Source organism: Schistocerca americana, chromosome 3 (assembly GCF_021461395.2).
Source record: "Schistocerca americana isolate TAMUIC-IGC-003095 chromosome 3, iqSchAmer2.1, whole genome shotgun sequence".
NCBI classification, from domain to species: domain Eukaryota; kingdom Metazoa; phylum Arthropoda; class Insecta; order Orthoptera; family Acrididae; genus Schistocerca; species Schistocerca americana.
In genome coordinates, this window is record NC_060121.1 from 408,838,175 (window position 1) to 408,859,346 (window position 21,172).

Here is a 21,172-nt window from a genome sequence, read left to right on the forward strand (position 1 = left end):
TGCCTACGAACGCGCTGAAGTCGTTTCTTCAATTTCTGAAGAGTAGCACAATACACTTCAGAGTTGATCGTTTGACCGTGGGGAAGGACATCGAACAGAATAACCCCTTCAGCGTCCCAGAAGACTGTAACCATGACTTTACCGGCTGAGGGTATGGCTTTAAACTTTTTCTTGGTAGGGGAGTGGGTGTGGCGCCACTCCATTGATTGCCGTTTTGTTTCAGGTTCGAAGTGATGAACTCATGTTTCATCGCGTGTAACAATCTTTGACAAGAAATTGTCACCCTCAGCCACATGACGAGCAAGCAATTCCGCACAGATGGTTCTCCTTTGCTCTTTATGGTGTTCGGTTAGACAACGAGGGACCCAGCGGGAACAAACCTTTGAATATCCCAACTGGTGAACAATTGTGACAGCACTACCAACAGAGATGTCAAGTTGAGCACTGAGTTATTTGATGGTGATCCGTCGATCATCTCGAACGAGTGTGTTCGCACGCTCCGCCATTGCGGGAGTCACAGCTGTGCACGGCCGGCCCGCACGCGGGAGATCAGACAGTCTTGCTTGACCTTGCGGCGATGATGACACATGCTTTGCCCAACGATTCACCGTGCTTTTGTCCGCTGCCAGATCACCGTAGACATTCTGCAAGCGCCTATGACTATCTGAGATGCCCTGGTTTTCCGCCAAAAGAAACTCGATCACTGCCCGTTGTTTGCAACGCACATCCGTTACAGACGCCATTTTAACAGCTCCGTACAGCGCTGCCACCTGTCGGAAGTCAATGAAACTATACGAGACGAAGGGGGAATGTTTGAAAATATTCCACAAGAAATTTCCGGTTTTTTCAACCAAAATTGGCCGAGAAAAAAAAATGTGTTGCATTACTTATTGAACTGCCCTCGTACTTACTAGCTCATTTTCCAAAACAATAAATTTATTTTCTAAGACATCAGGTTTTTCATTCACACTTTTTAATCCCTCTGACAACCCATTTTTTAGCTCCGAAACCTGATTACAAGTTGGTCTATTTGGTATTGTACCCTGTCCATTTTCCCATTGTTTTCAGTTTTCAGGTCATTTATGTGAAGTAAATTTTTCTGTTAACTGATCATTCACTGCACTAAATATTCTATTGTTATCAGTCTTCATTTCCTCTAATTTTACCAAAATCAACAGCAAAATATCAGTTTTAACTGTTTCTTTGCTCACTACACTTTTACTTGGTTCACACATGTCCTGGGTGGGTCCTACAGCTTTCACTTCATCACCACTACCCTCGTCTCTATTCATTTTCCTAGCAGTCACATGAGTCCACAAAAAAAAAAAAAAGTTAATTAATTTCACAAATAGTTTGTGTTTTTCTTTTTGATGTCCCTCGTTGTAGTTGTAAAGTCCTCTTTCAATTCATCTGGTGCGTCACTGTTGATAGTATCTCGCCACTGTTGATACGACTTTGTTGGGCAGTTCTCGGGTCTTCCTTCTTCACGTGATCAGGACTTCATTTATATATAAACTGCAAATGACACAAATCACTGTCCTTTCTTCTTCTGCAACAGACAAAACTTCGTTATCAGTCAACTGAACCTGGATGACGCCCACAATTGTAATCTTACCCTCCTACACATCACCTGTAGCTTTCAGTAAAAAGATTAATTGCTTTGTTTCAAATGCTTCGAGAGGAGTAAGATGTAGAAATATTTTTGTTACTTATCTTCATTTTCTCATTGTTGGCTGCAATTCATCATGTCTAGGGGTAGATTCTTCAGGCTGAAATTTTTTAGCTCTGTGGATTCCAGATGACATGATAACTGATGAAGTAATTTCTGTTTCTAAGACTTTTTTTATTTTATCCCATTCTTCTATACCACAGTGACTTTACAGTGTCCACTTTAGAACACAAATTCACATTGTTATTGCCAAACATAAAAACACGACCGATCCCATCAGAGGCACGCCCACTACTCTCAACTCATCTTGTGGTACTAACAATATTCCAAGAGTTTACAAAACAAAAGTGTTTACAAACTTTCTTGACAAAAGAAGGAGCGTTACCAAGTTATATTATCATTCTATAAATGAGTCCAGAAATAAATTTAATAATTAGCATCAGATTGCATAAATAATAATAGGGATTTTAAGTGTACTAGATATTTCATTATTTCAAATATTTCTAAAAGAAGAGCAATTTTAACCTTGCATACATATTGAATGAAACAAATTAATTTCTTTTTATACAGTTTAGCCTAAAATATAATATATCGTATACAAAATCACATGAAATTCATTTAGTTAAGCAGCTGACATAATGTTCACCTATACAAAGTTCACAAATATTTCTGGTATCGACTGTTTCTATAAAGCAAAGGTAATGTTAGAGGAGGGTGTCCCATTACATGTTCTACACCTTTATTCTTTATGTGTACATATTTGCAAGTCTCTGCTGCTAGAGAGCTCCAAATTGTAGCATGTAACATGGTAGTCTATAATGTAACTACATCGCTGCATGAAAATCAGCATGCTGCAATAAAGTTTTGATTTTGAAGAATTCATCTACCCATGGAGCACCCTCATCTTTAGCATGACAGTGCCAGACCACAAATGAGTGCTGCAACATATGCAGTAATCTGATACCTTAGGTTCACTATCATCAGTCATCCTTCATACAGTCCCAACTTGGCCCCATCAATTTTCACCTTTTTCCAAAATTTAAAGAGCACCTTCAAGGGCTTCACTTTGATAATGATGAAGCGGTGCAAGCAGAGGTGAGGTTATGGCTCTGTCGACAAAGTCAAACATTCTATGGTGACAGTGTCAACAAAATGGTCTCTCATTGCGAGAAATGTTTTCATTGCCAGGGTTACTATGTTAATAAATAAATATGTAGACATAAAGAATAAAAATGTAGAATGTTAATAATGTTCGTTTTATTTAAAAAGCTTTAAGGGTTGTGGTGTCACAAGGCTTAGGCCTGTCCCACCCCTCATTAAATCGACCAAGACTTATACAAATAATTGTGAGAACAGTTATTATTATTATGTTCTTTAAGTTTGTTTTTGGGTTTTCAGAAATACTGTGGGAAGAAAGTTTATTAATGTTGCAGATTACGTGGAAGACGTTGCCCAACGATCACCACGAAAGTTTGACGTAGCGGCAAGTGGGCAAGGAATAAAACGAATGCTGCAAACTACCGCGAGCCATGGAAGAGCCTGAGCCGCAAGCATCGAACTTCCTAGGTTGTTGTTGGACAACGTCAAAGGAAGAGACATTCTGCTTTCTCTTTGTAAACCGATCGATCGAGTTTTGAAAGGTTCATGTAAAACGTATAGGCGGGTGACACATTAGGTGGGACCCGATGCCTGTAATACTTCCACAGTTATTACAAAGTTGTTAAATGACAAAACCAATAGTTCATCATTTATATAGATAAAAGGTAGTAAAGATATAGGAAAGGAAGAGTTGCAGCATCAGAACAAAAAGTGATACATCGCTCAGCAACGAAGAAGGCATAAACAGCAGGCATTACGTGGTGAAAACAAATCAACTGATAAAATAGTAAGTCTGTAATTAAGCATAAAGCCACCTAACACTGCAGGGTTTTTATAAAAAAACAGAAGCAATACTTTTCACCATGCCCTTGGATAAAAAATGTCTAGAAAAGTTTACTTCTAATTTAATTAAGTTTCTGTTATTCATTTTAGGTCTCTTTGTAGCTGATCCTTTTTCATTCTCGAGTTAGGTGTTATCTCATATGTTAAGGTCTAATCAGTGCTTTCCACATGACAAAATAAGATGTTTCTTTATTTAACTTCTTGTTACAGTTTTTTAGTTCCTCAATTTTATTTTACATCTCCTTTTTAGTTCTTTATTTCCATTGTTTAAATTTTCAAACAGTCATACTACTTTGACCTCCATTTATGCTTAACAGTTTTTATACTTTTATTTACTGAGCCAAGTTCATTATTGTTAGCATTATTACTGTTAGCGTGATAAGTTCCTAATCCAGCCATTCTGTTCTCCACAATGTAATAATGTAGTTTATCCACACATTACTTAAATTATCATATACCAACAATGATTACAGTGTATCAAACAATGTTTTCTTGTGATACCATTTTGAAAATGAATCATTGTATTTTTTAATCTGGCGTGACATGAATAGTAGAAGTCTAAGGTGTCATCTTGTCCCCTTCTTTTGCATCTTAAAAGCATGTTAAAAACATCCTAATTGTTGACTTTGCCAGTTCTTCCCAGAAGTCCATAGCATTAGGGCATTTCTTTTATACAGTTCTGCCATAAACTATTAAACTCATAGTCTAATTATCTGTCCAGAAGTTTCCTGACACTCTGTTTATTATTCCTCTTTCTTTATTGATTTGCTTCATACAGACCATGTGACAGCAATGGTCATAGAAGGCATAAGTAGCTATTTCCAAATTAACTGCATTTGTTTTTAATGATACCTGATACATAATTTCTAACCAGTGTGATACCTTCATAATGTAGATGTAAGTCAATACTGAAGCATTTGTTGGTTTCCATGTGTCATGGAAATGAAGGCTTTCATTGAGTGTCTTCAGTTCTGTTGAAGTTTGCATGTTGGTCAGTAACATTTAATACATAGTTGAAATCACCACCTAAAGTAATTTTTTGTGGGTTCTTACACAGTAGTTTAGCTCTCTATACCCACAAGGACCATATATATTCAGTATAAGTGTCAAAAGAAGTCCGACCATTTCATGGTCTGAATCCGCCTGTTCTAACTCAGAAAATGAAATTCCTTCTCTCACTAAAATATCTGACCTTCCTCTACATAAACTTCTTGTAGATGAGCTTGTTGCAAGTGAAGCAATAAGGAAAATCATCAAGGAATCATATTTCAAATTACCTTTTTAGTTTGTTTACCTTTATTGTTGTAAAGTTATAGATTGGCTACATTAAATTGTAGTGTATTTTGGGATAAAAAATATTAAAAACCTCCCAATGAGTATAGAAGTTCATCTGCCCTTGATCTGTATTCATGAATGCCGCTTATCTCATATCCTCATATTCCTGTGTGTGCAGAACTTCGATCGATATACCTAGTTTATCTTTGTTTTCAACCTTATGTTTATTTTAGGTGACACTCAGAATCTCAGTAGTCTTCCTCACTGTTTTTCCTTGTTCTTGTGATGAAGCTCCACATTTTAATCTGTATCTTTCTCTGCAAATGACTGGTGAGGCTAGCCATTTTACTTGTATCACATTGATGTTTTCTTTGTTGCTAGCCACAGAGAACTTCTCCATTTCACAGTCCTCGGACTGAATTACATCCTCATCTCTGTTCGCTCCAATTTCACTGTAACTTATTTGCCTGTCAATAATTTGTTCCTCACTTGTGGTTTCCATCATTTCCTTCTCCTTTTCCATACTTACTGATGTGCTACTTGTTTCATGATCAAGGGTATATGCCATTTCCATTTCATGAAATCCTTTATGAACTGCTGTAGTTTATTCTATTCTGCAAACTTTCTTTTTTATTTCTGTCTATTCATTTGCATTTCCTTGATTCTGTTGCCCCGTACTATGAGTATGCATGTTAATTATTGGTATAGCTGTCTCAGATAGCTTGCTATTTTACTTCATTTGTTTATACAGCATTATTTGTTTCTTCTACTCTCTCTACTTGATTTGTCAGTGGCAAAGTGCCTCCAGGAAACCGAGAATGGATGGGATGGAATCCATTTAGACCATGGAAATTTCTAAGTTCCCTTTAATCCAACCTTCACCTTTCAATGACATTGGGAGACACCAAGAATGACACGTTGTTCAGATTCCACATTAAACTATAGGTCCCTTCACATGGGTATAACTTGGGTATGTTAGGTAGTCAAACATAGTTCTACCAGTATAGATACTCACCTAACTGACATTATTAATACTTCTTTCAGGGTAGGGGTGTTCCCATCAAAACTAAAACTCTCCATAATAAAAGGATAGTACAGCTGACATAAATAATTATAGACCAGTGTCATTATTGTCAGGCTTCTCTAAAGTAATTGAAAGAGTAATGTATGAAAGGCTAGCTGACTTCGTGAATAAAAATAAAATACTAACTAATGCCCAAGATGGGTTTAGAAAGAACAGATCCACAGGAATGGCAGTCTTCCAATTCATGAAAATGGTTATAAATGCCTTGGACAAGAATGGATTAAGCTGTGGAATATTCTTAGATTTATCTAAAGCATTTGATTTAATCAGCCATGACTTATTGCTTATGAAACTAGAATGTTATGGGGTCCAGGGACTTGCCTTCAAATGGTTCAAGTCTTATCTCTCTGATAGACAACAGAAAGTACAAATATGTCATGAAGGCAAACAATATCTTTCAGATTTCAAAAAAACTAGCTATGGAGTGCCCCAGGGTTCCATGTTAGGCCCTTTGTTGTTCTTGGTGTACATAAACGATTTGCCAAACCATCTGACAGTTGCAGAAACGGTGATGTTCGCTGATGACGCTAGTATTTTTATAAAAGGATACACTGAGGATGATCTACAGCAGAGTGTCTCTAGGACGATAAATGAGACAGGAAAATGGTTCAGTGATAATGCTTTGATCATAAATAAGGATAAAATGGTATTGATGAATTTCAGTAATATTAAAAGTAAAGTAGGAAGAATAGTAAAAGCTGAGTTAGGGAACTATGTTATTGCACAAGCTCCATACACAAAATTCCTCAGTATATGGGTGGATGAGCACTTCAGATGGGAAAAGCATCTAGAAGTTTTAAGTAAAAAACTAAGTAAATGCTGCTACGTGCTAAGAATGCTTCGGGAATGCTGCAACACTGAATCATTGCTATGTGCCTATTATGCTTACATGAACAGTTTGCTTCGATATGGTGTGATCTTCTGGGGAAATACAGCAATGGCAAAACAAGCTTTCAAACTTGAAAAAAGGGCTATTAGAATAATGAAAGGGGTTCCCTGCAGAGTGTCATGCAGGGAAATACTTAAAGAATTTAAAATAATTACTCTTCCTAGCTTATACATCTATGAATGTGTATGCTTTCTGAAAACTCACCAGGAATTTTCAACATTAAATAATCAGGTTCATAACCGTGAAACAAGGAACAGGGATGATTTTCACAGACACACCCACAAAGGAGCACTCTACCCAAAAAGTGTAAACTATCAGCCCAAAATACTTTTTAGTGCATTGCCTTCTTCAATAAAGAAAATTAAAGAATTCCATAAATTCAAGGTACATCTTAAACAAATTATACTAACACATAGTTTTTATAGCATTGAAGAATATCTTAATTTGGAAAAATAATATTATTTATATATACTGATATAAAATATTTGTATTTATTATCCAAGTTTTTGAAACAAATTAAAGATAAGAAACTATATTGTAACTGACTACATCCATACAATGTATATTGTTAACGGATGAATAAAGAGATTGAATTGAATTGAATATGCAAGTCACCAATGTCGCATCCAGTTGAAAGACTTGCACTCAGCCCCTGACACACATACAGTTATTGTTATTATTATTATTATTATTATTATTATTATTGTCATTCATTTGATTGTTTTTAATGTATTGCAATGCACTGATTTCATTTCGATTTGACAAAATAGTTGGGTACCTGCTTATCCACTAATATTACATGTCACTAGGAAGTTGTATAGACCTATGATCCCAATAATCCCTTAAACACTCCAACAAAATTGAAAACAGAACAAGTGTAACTGTGATTTGCATAAGTTATATATGCTCGATAGCCACAAATAAGCAAATACGATGTGATATGCTTCTGCAAATTCACTCTAGCTAGTTTATTATACATACATTTATATGACTATATATCTGCCTAACCTCGTAGACAGTGCCCTAAATCTTCAGACTGTCTCATATTTCATCAGGTGGAACTTGAAAAGGCAGATCATAAATTCTGACAGGTTATAAAGCTAAACTGACTTAAGTAATTGCAACAGTGCTTACCAAACCATAATCGTGTTTAAATACACAATCACCATCAGTATTTTGTTCTATTTGTGGTGCTGATGAGGTCGACACCATCATCGATATGCATTTGTCTTTGGACTCTGAGCATCGTCTTTGGACTCTGAGCATTGTCTTTGAGCTGTTCTGCCATGTTCAGTTCTTTGTGAGCCTTGCATGTGTTTAGGTGAATAATTGAACTACTAGTAAATGGGTGTTGTTTGGTGTAACCAACCCGAACTTCTCCCTCACTGGTGACCCCGAGTTGTAACGTCTTCCGTTTTCGCCGTTTTACTGTGTCCGCAACCTCCGCGTCGGTTATTTTCACGTTTATTACATCGACACAGCATTCTAACAATGACTTCAGCCCAGCGCCTAACGCCGGATTTTGTGATCGACATGCATCGTGTTGCGGGCGATGTACACCTGCCAGGACTGCAACACGATGCCTCTCACTCGATGATTCCGCTGATTTTGCGGGACATTTTCGAGCCTGCAACGATAAGTGACGTTAGGAGTGCGCATGACTCCGGCTATCAAACACCTTTGTTCCTGCCACATGTGCCCTCCCTCATCGCCTGTGCAGTTACCTCTTACGTATCTCCATGCAGTGTGGGACCAATGCCGATTTCTGCAAATGCTTCGTTGGACAACCTACTACCGCCACGACGACGATTTGCCACACCGAGATCCATGCAGTACCATGCGGATACCTGCCATGTGGCCGGAACTGCTTCGTCCACAGGTCAACCTCCTCAGCATCCGATCACGCCCACACCTGCCTCTGTTCAGCATCATCACATGCCTTCCTACTTCGATACCTCGTCCTGCAACAGGAACAATTACTTGTTATCTGTGCCTGACCCCACCTCCGTCCCACTGCTATGCCTCAGTGTTTTGTGCCACGACATTCACCTTATCCACACACTGTTTTGAGTGCACCCCGTCCCATGTTCGACATCATTTCCCACACTGTGCTTTTGGACAGCCCGCACCTCCGTAGCCTCCCCGCAACACAGGTGGCCCCGGCTCTGGTCATACGTCGAGCTTTCCGGGGACTAACATGCGTTCTCAAACTTTGAAATTTTTCTCACCTGTCGCCCCCGTGCTGGCTCCAGTCGAGCTTCCGCTACTGTTCTCAGCACATCTTGGTGCCTCATCCACGTCGGTCTTCCGCGACACGTCAATCCGAACACACCCACAACGTGTTGAGCTTCCACAACCGCAATCGACACATTACGGTGTCTCACCCGCGTCGGCCTTCCACGTCGCGACGGATCGTGCTCAACCACAACGTGTCACCTTCATGGTACTACCCGAACAGCCATTGTTGCCACATCCCCTGGATGCACACTCTCCTGGAATACTATAGCAACAACAGTTCAATTCAGGCAGTGCCACGACGAACTCATCTCAACCTGTTCTTCCGAACATTCTACAACACTTACCGACGCTGCCGCTGTTTAATCTCGACAGAGCTACAACCAGGTTCAAAATTGTGGACGAAGTGTTGGACCATTACAAACTCGATGAGTCAACCAGGTTTCTGTGCCTCATCACGCACCTGCACGACCAGGAGGACTTGAGTGCTGACCCGGTCAATGCCCCGGACTCATCTACCCGGTACACTCTAGCCAAAAAGACAGTTCTACGTCGGCTTGCACACTCAACTGAGGCAGCAATACGGCAAGTGCTCCACGTCAAGCAACTAGGCAATGACAAACCTTCCCAGTGTTGGCGACGGCTACGTGCCCCGCTCCCTGGTCAGCGCGGATCTACTCTCTGACACAGCTCTACTCACCATCTGGTCAGATAAACTATCGCCTCACATCCGCTTTGCTCTGGCTCAAAGGTTTCCCGAACCTGTTGAGCAAAGAATGACAATTGCTGACAAGCTACATGACGCATCACTACTCTATTTCACCAGCCACTGCCTACCTGACAAGTCTCAGGTTCAGGTTCATCATCCTGCAGCTGGGGCCGTACTGTGCCGACCGTTTCGCTCGCTCCGGGAAGCAGTAAACATGCAACTGGGACATCACCGGCTCCGCCCATGGTCACACCCCCTCCTGCAACCGAACCTGATGCGGCCTCCGAACCTCGGCCACCACCACTGGCAAAGAACATTCTGCAGGAAATGCAACCGCACTACCCGTACTGTTATTTCCACACACGGTTTGGTGAGGCGGCACGGAACTGCAGACCACCCTACTACTTCCCAAATGCCAGTCACAGGTAGGTCCAGGTGCCGCCTCCTGTGCACAACATGACAGGCACCCCCCAGTGCTCCATTCTATCCGGGAATGACAGGTAATTGCGGACGACTTTACATTAAAGACATTTCGTTGGGATACCTTTTCCTAGTGGACACAGGGGCCGATGTTTCGCTACTGCCTACGTCCTTAGCGTCGTTGAACATCTGCCCTCATCATACTTCACTGCAAGCCGTGAATTCAACTAAACTACAATGCTCGGGTTCAACTTCCCATGTCATCTCACTCTCCACAAACTGCAAACTCGAGTGGACTTTTTTAGTGTGCAAAATTGACGAACCTATACTAGGCATTGGCTTCTTGCGACACCACAGACTTTCACTGGACTCACTTCCCCTGTGCTCTGTCGAGCAAACCCCCCCATAACACATCGGCCTGGGCTCATCTCATCCGTACATGCTCGTCTCTGTCGATGACATTACAAGAAACCACGCACAAGTGCCTTGTCGAGCTTGAACACGTCGCTCGCCTACGCAAGGTAAACTTTGAGCTCTCCCTCCGGCTCCATGAAACACAGCTCCATCTCTCCGATGCAGTAAAGGAATGACAGACACTACAGCAAGGACAAAGCAAGGTCAGTAAGTGTGACAAATCTGCTTGCAGTCCCAGCAATCAAGCCTCCATGTGTTTACCTCCCGCTACCCCTCGCAAATGTGCTATCATGTCTGCCATACCATGTACTGACAGTTCCGCATGCCCACACCCTCCTAACATGGCAGCTTTGGACACTCAGCCGGACACAAGTACACATGTGTGACGAGCGTCAAGTGTTCCCGAACTGACGGCTCCTACCCCGCCCCTCGCGGCCAGCACCTCAAACTACGCAACTTTGGCTCCTGCACGCCACGGTGCGACCGCCACTGACAATACAAACAGTGCACTCATGCCAAGCATTTCGCCCGCGACCGTGCTGCCGCAGGCCGTGCCCTCGGACAATGGACTCACTAACATCTCACAAGCTCTACCGAGCTCATCCGACCATGGTGCCACTGCTTCAGGCTGGCGGCCATCTGGGATACTTTGCCGCCTCGGCTCCTGTCGGATCCGCCGAGTGGCTCCAAACACCACGACCACGGCTTGCCTGTCCCGCCCGCCATACATTGTAAATAAACCACCTCCAGCGCCACCGACAACATTTCTGTCATCACCAACAGCACGGTTCACAAGGTTCGCCTCACGCCAGGTCCCCCGATCTCCAGTAAACCACGACGACTTTGTCCCGAGCACCTCTCCGCCCTTAAAAATCAGATTTCTGAACTACTAAGCTCTGGTGTCATTGAACCCTCTGCCAATAGCTGGTCTCCGCCCATACATATGACACCCAAGAAAGACGGGTCCTGGCGCATGTACGGAGACTATCATCAACTAAACGCACATGGCTGACTTTACCAGTTCCCTCGCAGGTATGACCACGTTCTCTGTCATTGATTGCAAACGGGCCTACCATCATATCCCCATGGCACCTGAAGACATCGAGAAGATAGCAATCACCACCCCGATCGGGTTATTTCAGTTTCAATTCATGCCCTTCGGTCTGAAAAAAGCAACCCAGACCTGCCAACACTTCATCAACAAAGTGCTATTCGACCTAAAATTCTGCTTTGCATATCTTGATATCTTGATGACATTCTTGTGTTCAGTTCCTCCGTAGAGGAAAACATTTGAAATGTGCAAACTGTTATGAACACTCTCACGGCAGCAGGCATCAAGACCAACCAGGACAAATTGCAGCTACATCAACCGGCTGTCACTTTTCTTGGTTTTCGGGTCTCTGCCGACGGCATTTCACCGCCCCCTGAGAAAGTACAAGCAATACTAAACCTACCCAGACCCTAATCATTCAAAGAGCTCCGGCGCTTTCTGGGCACGGTTAATTATTATCGTTGACATCTACCTCGGGCTGCGGAAATTCAGGCTCCACTGATGGATGCCTTGGCAGGCACCAACATGTCTGGATCTCGGCCCGTTCCATCGACCCCTGCTATGACTGACTCTTTCGCTGCCCTCAAAACTCTTCTTGCCGAGGCCTGCACCATCGGGCATCCTCATCTCAATGCACAGCTTTTCATGACCACAGACGCGAGCGATACTGCCATTAGCGCTGTCCTTAGCCAGACAAACGATGGCCAAACTTCGCCTCTGCAGTTCTTCTTGCGCAAGTTCACCAATGCACAATGGAAATATTCCGCATTTGACAGGGAGTTGCTCGTGGTCTACAAAGCGATCAAGCATTTTAAGACTGACGTTGAGGGATGTCCTTTCTATGTGTTAACGGACCACAAACCCCTGGCTGCAGCCATTACAAACCCACCAGCTGACCCGTCTCCTCGCCGCTTCAGATACATGGACTTCATATCTCAGTTCACCACCGATGTCAGACACATAAAGGGTGCTGACAATATAGTTGCTGATTTCCTTTCTCGAGGCGATGCCGTCCATTCACTGTTAGACCTCTCTGATCTGCCTAACCTCCAACGAGCCGACGAGGAAACACAAAACCTGATTTCAGACTCTACTTCTTCACTACACTTCGTCCACAACACCTTCCCTGGCATTTCTGGTGAGATCTGGTGCGGCGACAGTACGGGCGCGTTATGCCCCCTCATCCCAACCACGCTCCTTCGAGCTGTCTTCAATGCATTGCATAATTTAGCCCGCCCCGGTGTTCGTGCGTCCGCCCACCTCGTAGCGGAGTGCTTTGTGTGGAGAAATGTCAACAAGGACTGCCAGCAATGGGCATGCTCTTGCGTCGCATGCCAATGCTGCAAAGTACACAAGCACACTTCGACCCCCCTTGGCTCCTTTTCGATCCCTCCTGGGCGTTTCCAGCATATTCATATTGACTTTGTCGGCCCCTCTAACGGCTTTCATTATGTTCTCTCATCTATCGACCGAACAACTCGCTGAGTCGAGGTTGTCCCCCTCCCCAATATTACAGCAGAAACTGTTGTTCGAGCTTTTGTCGAGTCATGGATATCGCGTTTCGGATGTCCAGCTATCATCACGCCTGGCCAGGGCAGACAATTTGAGTTGGCCCTGTTCAACGGGATTTGTAACATTTGCGGCATCCGGCACATCCATACCACAGCATATCATCTGCAAAGTAACGGGCTAGTCGAGTGCTGGCATCGCACTCTCAAGGCGGCTCATCAATGCCACAACTCTCTATGGACAGAGGCCCTTCCCCTTGTGCTACTCGGCATTCGTACGATCCATAAGGAAGACCTCAAAGGCACGATAGCTGAGTTCGTATATGTCCAGAACATTGTTATACCTGGCGAACATGTGAGCCCTTCCGCTTCTCTCCCTCAGTCTGACTTACCCTTCTTCGCTGACCATGTGAGACGCCACTTCATCAACCTCCATATCCCTCTGCCCGCGAGCCATTCCCGCCCTAAGGTTCACGTCCAGAAATCTCTGGACAATTGCGAGTACGTCATGCTCCGAGATGACACTGTCCGTTCTCCCCTCCAACCTCCATATATCAGCCCATACCGAGTTCTCCGGCACTCAGCCAACACCTATGACATCCAGATGAAAGATTCAGCTGTTACAGTCTCTATCAACAGACTTAAGCCTGCTCATGTCAAGCCTTCTTCTACCCCCCCTTCAGGCCACGACCACGCCACTCACTGTTGTGGCTCACAACGCTCCGACCACTCCCTCCACGTCGGACTAACACACTCGATCGAGTGACTTCCAGTTCCAATTGTCGAGCTCTCCTCCGACCTCACCCTCTACTCCAGTCTCAAGCACTCTGTCGAGTGCCCACATGCTCCCCACGTCGAGCTTACCTACGATCACGCCCTTGCCGCCGGTCCTTTCGCTGGTCCCTTTGACCTCTCCACCGTCGCCTGCCTCGCCCTGTCGAGGTTTCTCAAGGGCTTCCCCCCCATCTTGAACGTGCCCTCGCTCAAGGTGTTTATGCCTGTCCCCCTGGAAATAATCCACAAAATTTAATAATACTGCACGATTATACACTGTTCATGTCGCTTTGTTCCACCTGCAAACCGCCGGCCTACCTGTCGCTGCACGACCAGCATGACACCTGGTTCACTTCAACGACTTCCAGGTTCGGTGGCCGAACCTTCCTTCACGACATCTACCCACACAGCTCCCTCAGCTCCCTGATGACGCTGTCCAGCTGACCGTGGTCCAGCTCCCGCGGACCACCCCTGCCGACACCTTAGTCACCCCCCTCCCCCCGGCCTCTCAAGAGTACTCCGTACTGCGGGGGAGGGGGGGGGGCTGGGGAGGCTATGTGGCGCCGATGAGGTTTACATCAGCATCGATATGCGTTCATCTTTGGATTCTGAACATCGTCTTTGGACTCTGAGCATTGTCTTTGGGCTGTTCCGCCATGTTCAGTTCTTTGTGAGCCTTGCATGTGTTTAGATGAATAAACGAACAACTGCTAAATGGGTATTGTTTGTGTAACCAACCCGAACTTCTCCCTCATATTCTTTCATAAACATAGTCATATTCTTTCATAAACATAGTCATATTCTTTCATAAACTTGTGTCAGTTCTGTTTTCTGTTATATGTTTATATGTTCCATGTGTCGATCTGCCATAGGTGAGTGATTGTCTTTCCTTAGTTTTATTACTTACCCACTGATAAAAAATTGTGGCAGATAGCAAAGTAAAATTTGAAAACAAATTGAGAAAGTTTCACTTCACATCTCCATCTGTTCCATAGAAGAATCTCTATTACTCTATCACGTAAACAGTGGTGGATAGCAATTACCAACTCATATCTCTATATTTTTTTCTCCTTGTAATAAAAAAAAAAAACTTAGAAATGTTGAAAATGTAACCATATGTACAAATTAATTTGCGATGTGAATGTAAAATGGGTCATTCCTTATCATTATGATGTATCAAGCAAAATGATCCGTGGAACATGTAAATAACTGACTAAACTTTAATTTTGATGTATCTGACAAACCTGCCTTTTGGTAACATTGTCCACTTGAACACCTAAAAACTCCTCGTCAACCAGTTATACTTCAGCCACCAGCCAGTTGCTAAAGGAGAACCGAGATAGACATACACTATTCCTCTCAAAGATAAACTTCATCTTTATTATATGTGAAAAGAACATTTTCACTGCACTTAGAATTATGAAGCTACACAACAAGGGTAAGTGACAAGTGTGCACACTGTAAACATAACTGATCCTTCACAATGGCCACAGTGTGTGACTGCACACCAAGAACGGACTCTGAAACCACTGAGCCATTGAGAGACATTTTATGTATACATGTTCTAATAAACTGTAACAGGTAGATATTGGTAATTTTACCAGCTTCTCTTACAATATAGTTTCTAATTAAAGTTGTGGTAACTAATAGAAAAGGGTACTTTACATAATGAAACAAGTTACTGTAGTGTAACATCTTAAGATTATACTGTGAGTTTGTTTCCTATAATGTATACAACTATCAAAACCATGTTTTTTCACTATAAATTTTTAATTTACAGATTGGTCCTATCAGAACAATAAAAACAAAAGATGGAAGAAGCATTATATGCCGGGATATAACAATAATGGATCAAACCAGTTCTGGACTGCCAGTGCAATTATGGAATGCTGCAACTGCACATCGTGCAGACTCTTGGGAGCCTCGCAACACAGGTAGGTGCCTGTTCTTCTGTGTTGAGAACTTGTTTTAATATATCAGGTGTGGGTTGTAAATAACAATACATGTGGAGTCAAATGACACCTATTATTATTTAGACTTACATTACATTATGGGATAGAAATATTTGTTTCCAAAAATTATCAGTCCAAATTACATTAATTTTAATTTTATTGGTGGTTGCTGGTTTTAATTATCTACAGACATCATCAGGCCAGTTTTTAAAATTCATAACACAAAACGAGTCAAAACTATAACAGCAGCCAGGCCCTCAAACCGGAATTTTTAGATTTATTAATATTATGTCACTGTTCACCATCTACTCTGCTTTACAAGAGCTGAAGCCTCATATAATTTCGTGAATCTTCCTCTACTGTTTTTCATCAATTCCTTTACATCTGAAAGTACTTTCACTTGACTTTCAGTCATAATCAAGAATAAAGAATATACACATGACCAAAAGTTTTAAATATCAGACTTTACTACAATGTCTTCTTGTGGTACACACATTGAGGTTTGTACAATACCTTATTCACAAAAGAAACAGAAATCCTTCTGAAAACAAGGATGATTTTGGTTAGGTACAAAAAATTGTTACAAAACAAAGCAGGGGCTGTCTCCTAAGTGTACATCTTGTGACAAAAACAGTGAAAATCTTTATCTCTTGGTGATGATTAGTAGTCTTTAGTAGTATGTCCTCCCCACATGCGGATGAGTGCTTCCACTCTGTGAGACATGCTCTGAATGAGACCATCAAGTTTATTTTGGGTTGTGACGTCCCACTCCTCAATGGCAGCTTCAGTGAGCTCCTGAAAATAGACAGGATACTGAGCCATAGCCATTTTTGACAGGTCCCATTCATGCTCAATTGCATTCATGTCTGGGGCTGTGCTGGCCAATGCATTTGGTTGACGTTGTATCTTTGAAGATACCGAGACACTGCTACAGGTATGGTGTAGTCTTGCATTATCGTCGACTAGGATAAAATTGTCACCAACTTTACGTCTATACGGCCTTAATATCATTTGTAGAATCTCTTGGAGGTATCGGCATCCAGTCAAATTGCAGTAGATGGGAATTAGAGGGGTCCACCATCTCATTGTTATTGCTGCCATGAACATTACAATTCCACCTGCAAACGAATGGACTTCCTGAATGTATCTGTGTTACTGGTGTCGTCTAGCACTACCCCAAATCCTGACACATCTAGTGTCTGGTCACAAACCAAACCAGGTCTTGTCAATGAAGATGACATTACTCCATTCTGCAATGGTCCAATATTGATGTGCAAGAGCCCAGGACTTTCAATTGCTTCAGTTCCATTGGTGCAGTTCAAAACTTCTCATTGGTCTTCTGGAATGGAGACCATCTTGATGCAATCTTCTATGCACTGTTTGGTTGGAGATATGAATCCCTGTTGCCCAAGAAAAGTCATTTCCAATATTTTTGCCATTTGAAGTTGGGCATCAGCGAGCCGACAATCGGAGGAAACGATCCTGCACTGGTGTTGTCATATAAGGGCGACCACTATCGTTCACATTTCCCATCTCCTTGCACTCTTTCCACACCTTAGACACAGCACTTTGAGTGACATGTAACCGATTGGCAAAATCTTGCTGTATATGACCTGCTGAAAGTAAAGCCACAAAACTTGACTCTATCAAAGTGTTGTGCACCTCTATGTGGCGTATTATTGCAGTACTGAACACAAACTGAATGGAATTTTTGTTGATACTGGACTGCTCATGGTGTGCCGCTGCAGCAGCGGTATTTTTAAATGACTGGGAAATGGCCACTTAGCATGCCAGTAGTAAACACACGTCCAGTTTATGGGCTCTAACTGGATAAAGCATGAAGTGACTAGGTCAATGAGACTTCTGCTACGGTAAACTATATTTTACAATAGTATTTCAAACTTTTGTTGAGAGTGTATTAAGAAAGCATTTTGAGACTAAAAATTTTGATTGTATCTAGTATAATCCCAAACATTTTGGGAGGGGGGATGGACCCCCATCTCCCCCCCCCCCCCCCCACCACCACCACCACCCCCACCCCTTGCAAGCCTGACAGCCGTTTACGTCCTAAATGCAACACGGAATCATAATTCCTCCCACACACCAGGTGACAAAGTCACAGAAAATGAGTCAGGGGACAAGTTTCAGGGCTGTTCTGCAGCATTTCTGTCAACTTCTGCCACTGTCACAATACGGAAGTCACAAGTCTCAAATTCCTCATTGAACCTGTGACAATGTTATGAAACTTATTGTAGTCTGAACGTTTTTCGAGTCAGTTTCTACTTTCCTGCCATAGAGACAACATTGAAAATAATTGAAGATTTTCAAGTCTTACCATATCCTTGGGATGTGAAATCCCATGACTACAAAAACAGAAGAAGAAGCAGCATTTGGCAAAAAATTAAGAAATGTTGTCACATAACATAGGAAAAAAAAACACACAGTTGAAAATCACAATTCAGGTGAGAACACAATAAGTTGTGTGAGTCAAAAAGAAAAGTGGTTCTTCTCCAAAAAAGTCAGACTGACTTAGTTACCATCCATTACAGCTTGTACTACAAGGCATGGAATCCAGGGGAGCTGGCATACAATACATACTGAGATGAAGGTGATGAATATAGACAGACTTCCAGTGAAGTTGGTACATTTCATTTTATTTCACAGTTTCTGCATTACGGTACACTGACTTTTAGTTGCACTGTAATGAGATATATTAATTATACAGTGTGATTTTTTTTCGTGGTGTACAAATTCTAGGGATTGACCGATGAGAGGATACAGAACAAAAAGGTCCAATCAACTTATGTCTGGAAATGCATAGTTTCCATGCTAGGGACCATTTATTCAATCATAGTTTGTTACAACGACTGCGGTCTAATACACGCTGTACCATGCAGCTACAGTTACAGTATGCGTAGTTTCCTCTTAGACAGTGGTACTGTTCCTCATACATTATGCTGTAGTAATTGATAATGTTGTGTCCGATTCACTTGTCTTGCTGACTCATCTTGTAATGGATGTGATACAGCATTGTACACAATGGTTCCGTAATTGAATCGAGAGGTTGCTGACATGGTGTTTACTTACGGAAAGGCAAACGGCAATGGGTTGCAGGCAGCAAGGTTGTATCAGGAGACTTATCCCCATCGACAGCACGCACAGCATTCAATGTTCGCAACAGTGTTTCGCCATTTGTTTGACACAGTGTCATTTCAGGAAGCAGTTAAATCATGAAGGACATATCCGAAATGTCCGGACATCAGACTTGGAGGAAAACATGATTAACTCTGTACAGTGGCGGATTCACATATAGGCCTACTAGATACGCGCCTAGAGGTGGCACCTTAAGGGGAGCGGAATTTTTTGCTCTGTACTCATTTTAACCTTTTATGTTTTAAAATAACTGCACTTACAAATGACAAATTTTTTTAATATTGTTAAACAATTTGCTAGTTTAAATAAGCCTTAAGAACAAAGTTCAACAATACAAGCTTGAAAATATACATAGTTTACTTGGTGACTGAATGGAAATTTAACATTGGGTTTCTGTCTGGTATTGTCTTCATGATTGTTCAAAATATTCTGAAATAAGCTGCCAGGACAGCAATCTATAATACAATAAATAAATGTAAATGTAGTGTGACTGGGGCCTCCTGTCAGGTGGACCATTCGCTGGGTGCAAGTCTTTTAATTTGATGCCACTTGGGCGACTTGCGTGTCAATGGGGATGAAATGATGATTATTAGGACAACACGACTCACAGTAATTAATGTGAAAGCTCTGTGATCTTCAGTATCTGAGCTTTGATTTAATGGCTCCCGTTTAACAATACATGTTGATACTGGGGGTGTTTTACATTTTTAAACACATGTTTATACAAAAAGAACATAAGCAGAATAGCTAATAATGTGTGAAATACGTTTCACAACAGTTTAAAAATTTTATTTATTTATTTAGTAACTTTTTTTGGCGAAAAAAGAAGAAGAAACCAACTTTTGTCTCTTTCATTTATTGTGCTGCAGCCTGTATGATATCAAAGTTCCCACTCTGTGCAATCGAATAGTACGTGGCATTGGAAATTTTATATTAAACTTCTTAAATAAGCTTTTTTTTCTTCGAGGATAGGTTATTTTTATTCTATATTGGAACAAAAGGTGCAATTGCATGTAAACATAACAGCAGTGTTCACACAAATGACAACACACCACATCAACTGCCAATAAAATTACTTAAACCTTGCAGTCTGTCTTCTCTGCCCACAGAAACCGCTAAAATGTTATAAGAATAAGTGGGATAAGAATCAATCCAGCACACTTCACTGCAAGAAATTTACTGCAAAAATTATTTGCTTTTTAAATTAGAAAGATAGTGTCAAGAATATTCAGAATATAGGCCCTATCTGTGTCCCAGCTAAAATTCTGGCGACACAGGAAACAGAAACCAAAAAAGGGACTGTCCAATTTTCTTTACGATACGAATTCCAGCCAGCATGTGTGCTTATAGTGTTCACTGACAACAGAGAAACAGGCGACAATGCAATTGAATTATTCTGCATTGTCATTCTTTCACAGCACAGTTACGTCAAGTAATCCGAGTTGGTCAGTTTATCACTCCGTGTATAAAGGAAAAATCTTTCTGCTCGTGTGCCGTGTTTAAAGTAAAAAGCTTTGTGTTCATGTATGATGTAGTACAATTGGAACTGGATACAGTCTTTCTTTCCTTTTACAAATTTTTTCTTTTGTTTTGATTGTTGGTTGACTATTTTGTAGGTGCCTTAACATGAATAACAGTGAAAAAAGCAAACGTGCAAAATTAAGTGGGGCGGCATTTCTGAAATTATCGAAGGAAAGGCGAGAACGAGAAGCCAATGTTCTAAAAACGCTTGGCTGGTTCGACTTCGAGTTCAAGGAGTATGTATGGTATTTCTCGCAGTGCAGTTGTTGTAAAAGAAGTAAATACAGGCGAAACAAAAATTAAAAATGAAGGAAAGGAAATTGTTTCTGATTTTGAGTGTCACGAATAAATAAGTGTAGAGTCAGATATTACAAAAAGATTTAGCCTCGTTAGTGATGATCCTGTAGAATGGTGTGTCAATGAATCAACAGTCAACATTCTCTTGCAACGTGGCATTAATCAAGATTGAACGGTGATTTTTCTAATTCAAGAAGACCAATAGGTGATAAAACCAGATATTTGAACAAAAATATATTTTACCGTAAACTTTTAAGTGGTGAATCAACTTTGTGTGGTT

The 21,172-nt window shown here is 41.7% G+C and overlaps 1 protein-coding gene across 1 annotated transcript in view; it reads left to right on the top strand.

Annotated features, from left to right (window-relative positions):
- Nucleotides 1-21,172, top strand: part of LOC124606120 (meiosis-specific with OB domain-containing protein) — a 249,243-nt gene that overhangs the window by 99,891 nt on the left and 128,180 nt on the right. The window contains exon 5 of the mRNA XM_047138084.1: nucleotides 15,750-15,903. Within this exon, the coding sequence (XP_046994040.1) occupies nucleotides 15,750-15,903 (154 nt within the window). The remainder of the gene's footprint in view (nucleotides 1-15,749; nucleotides 15,904-21,172) is intronic.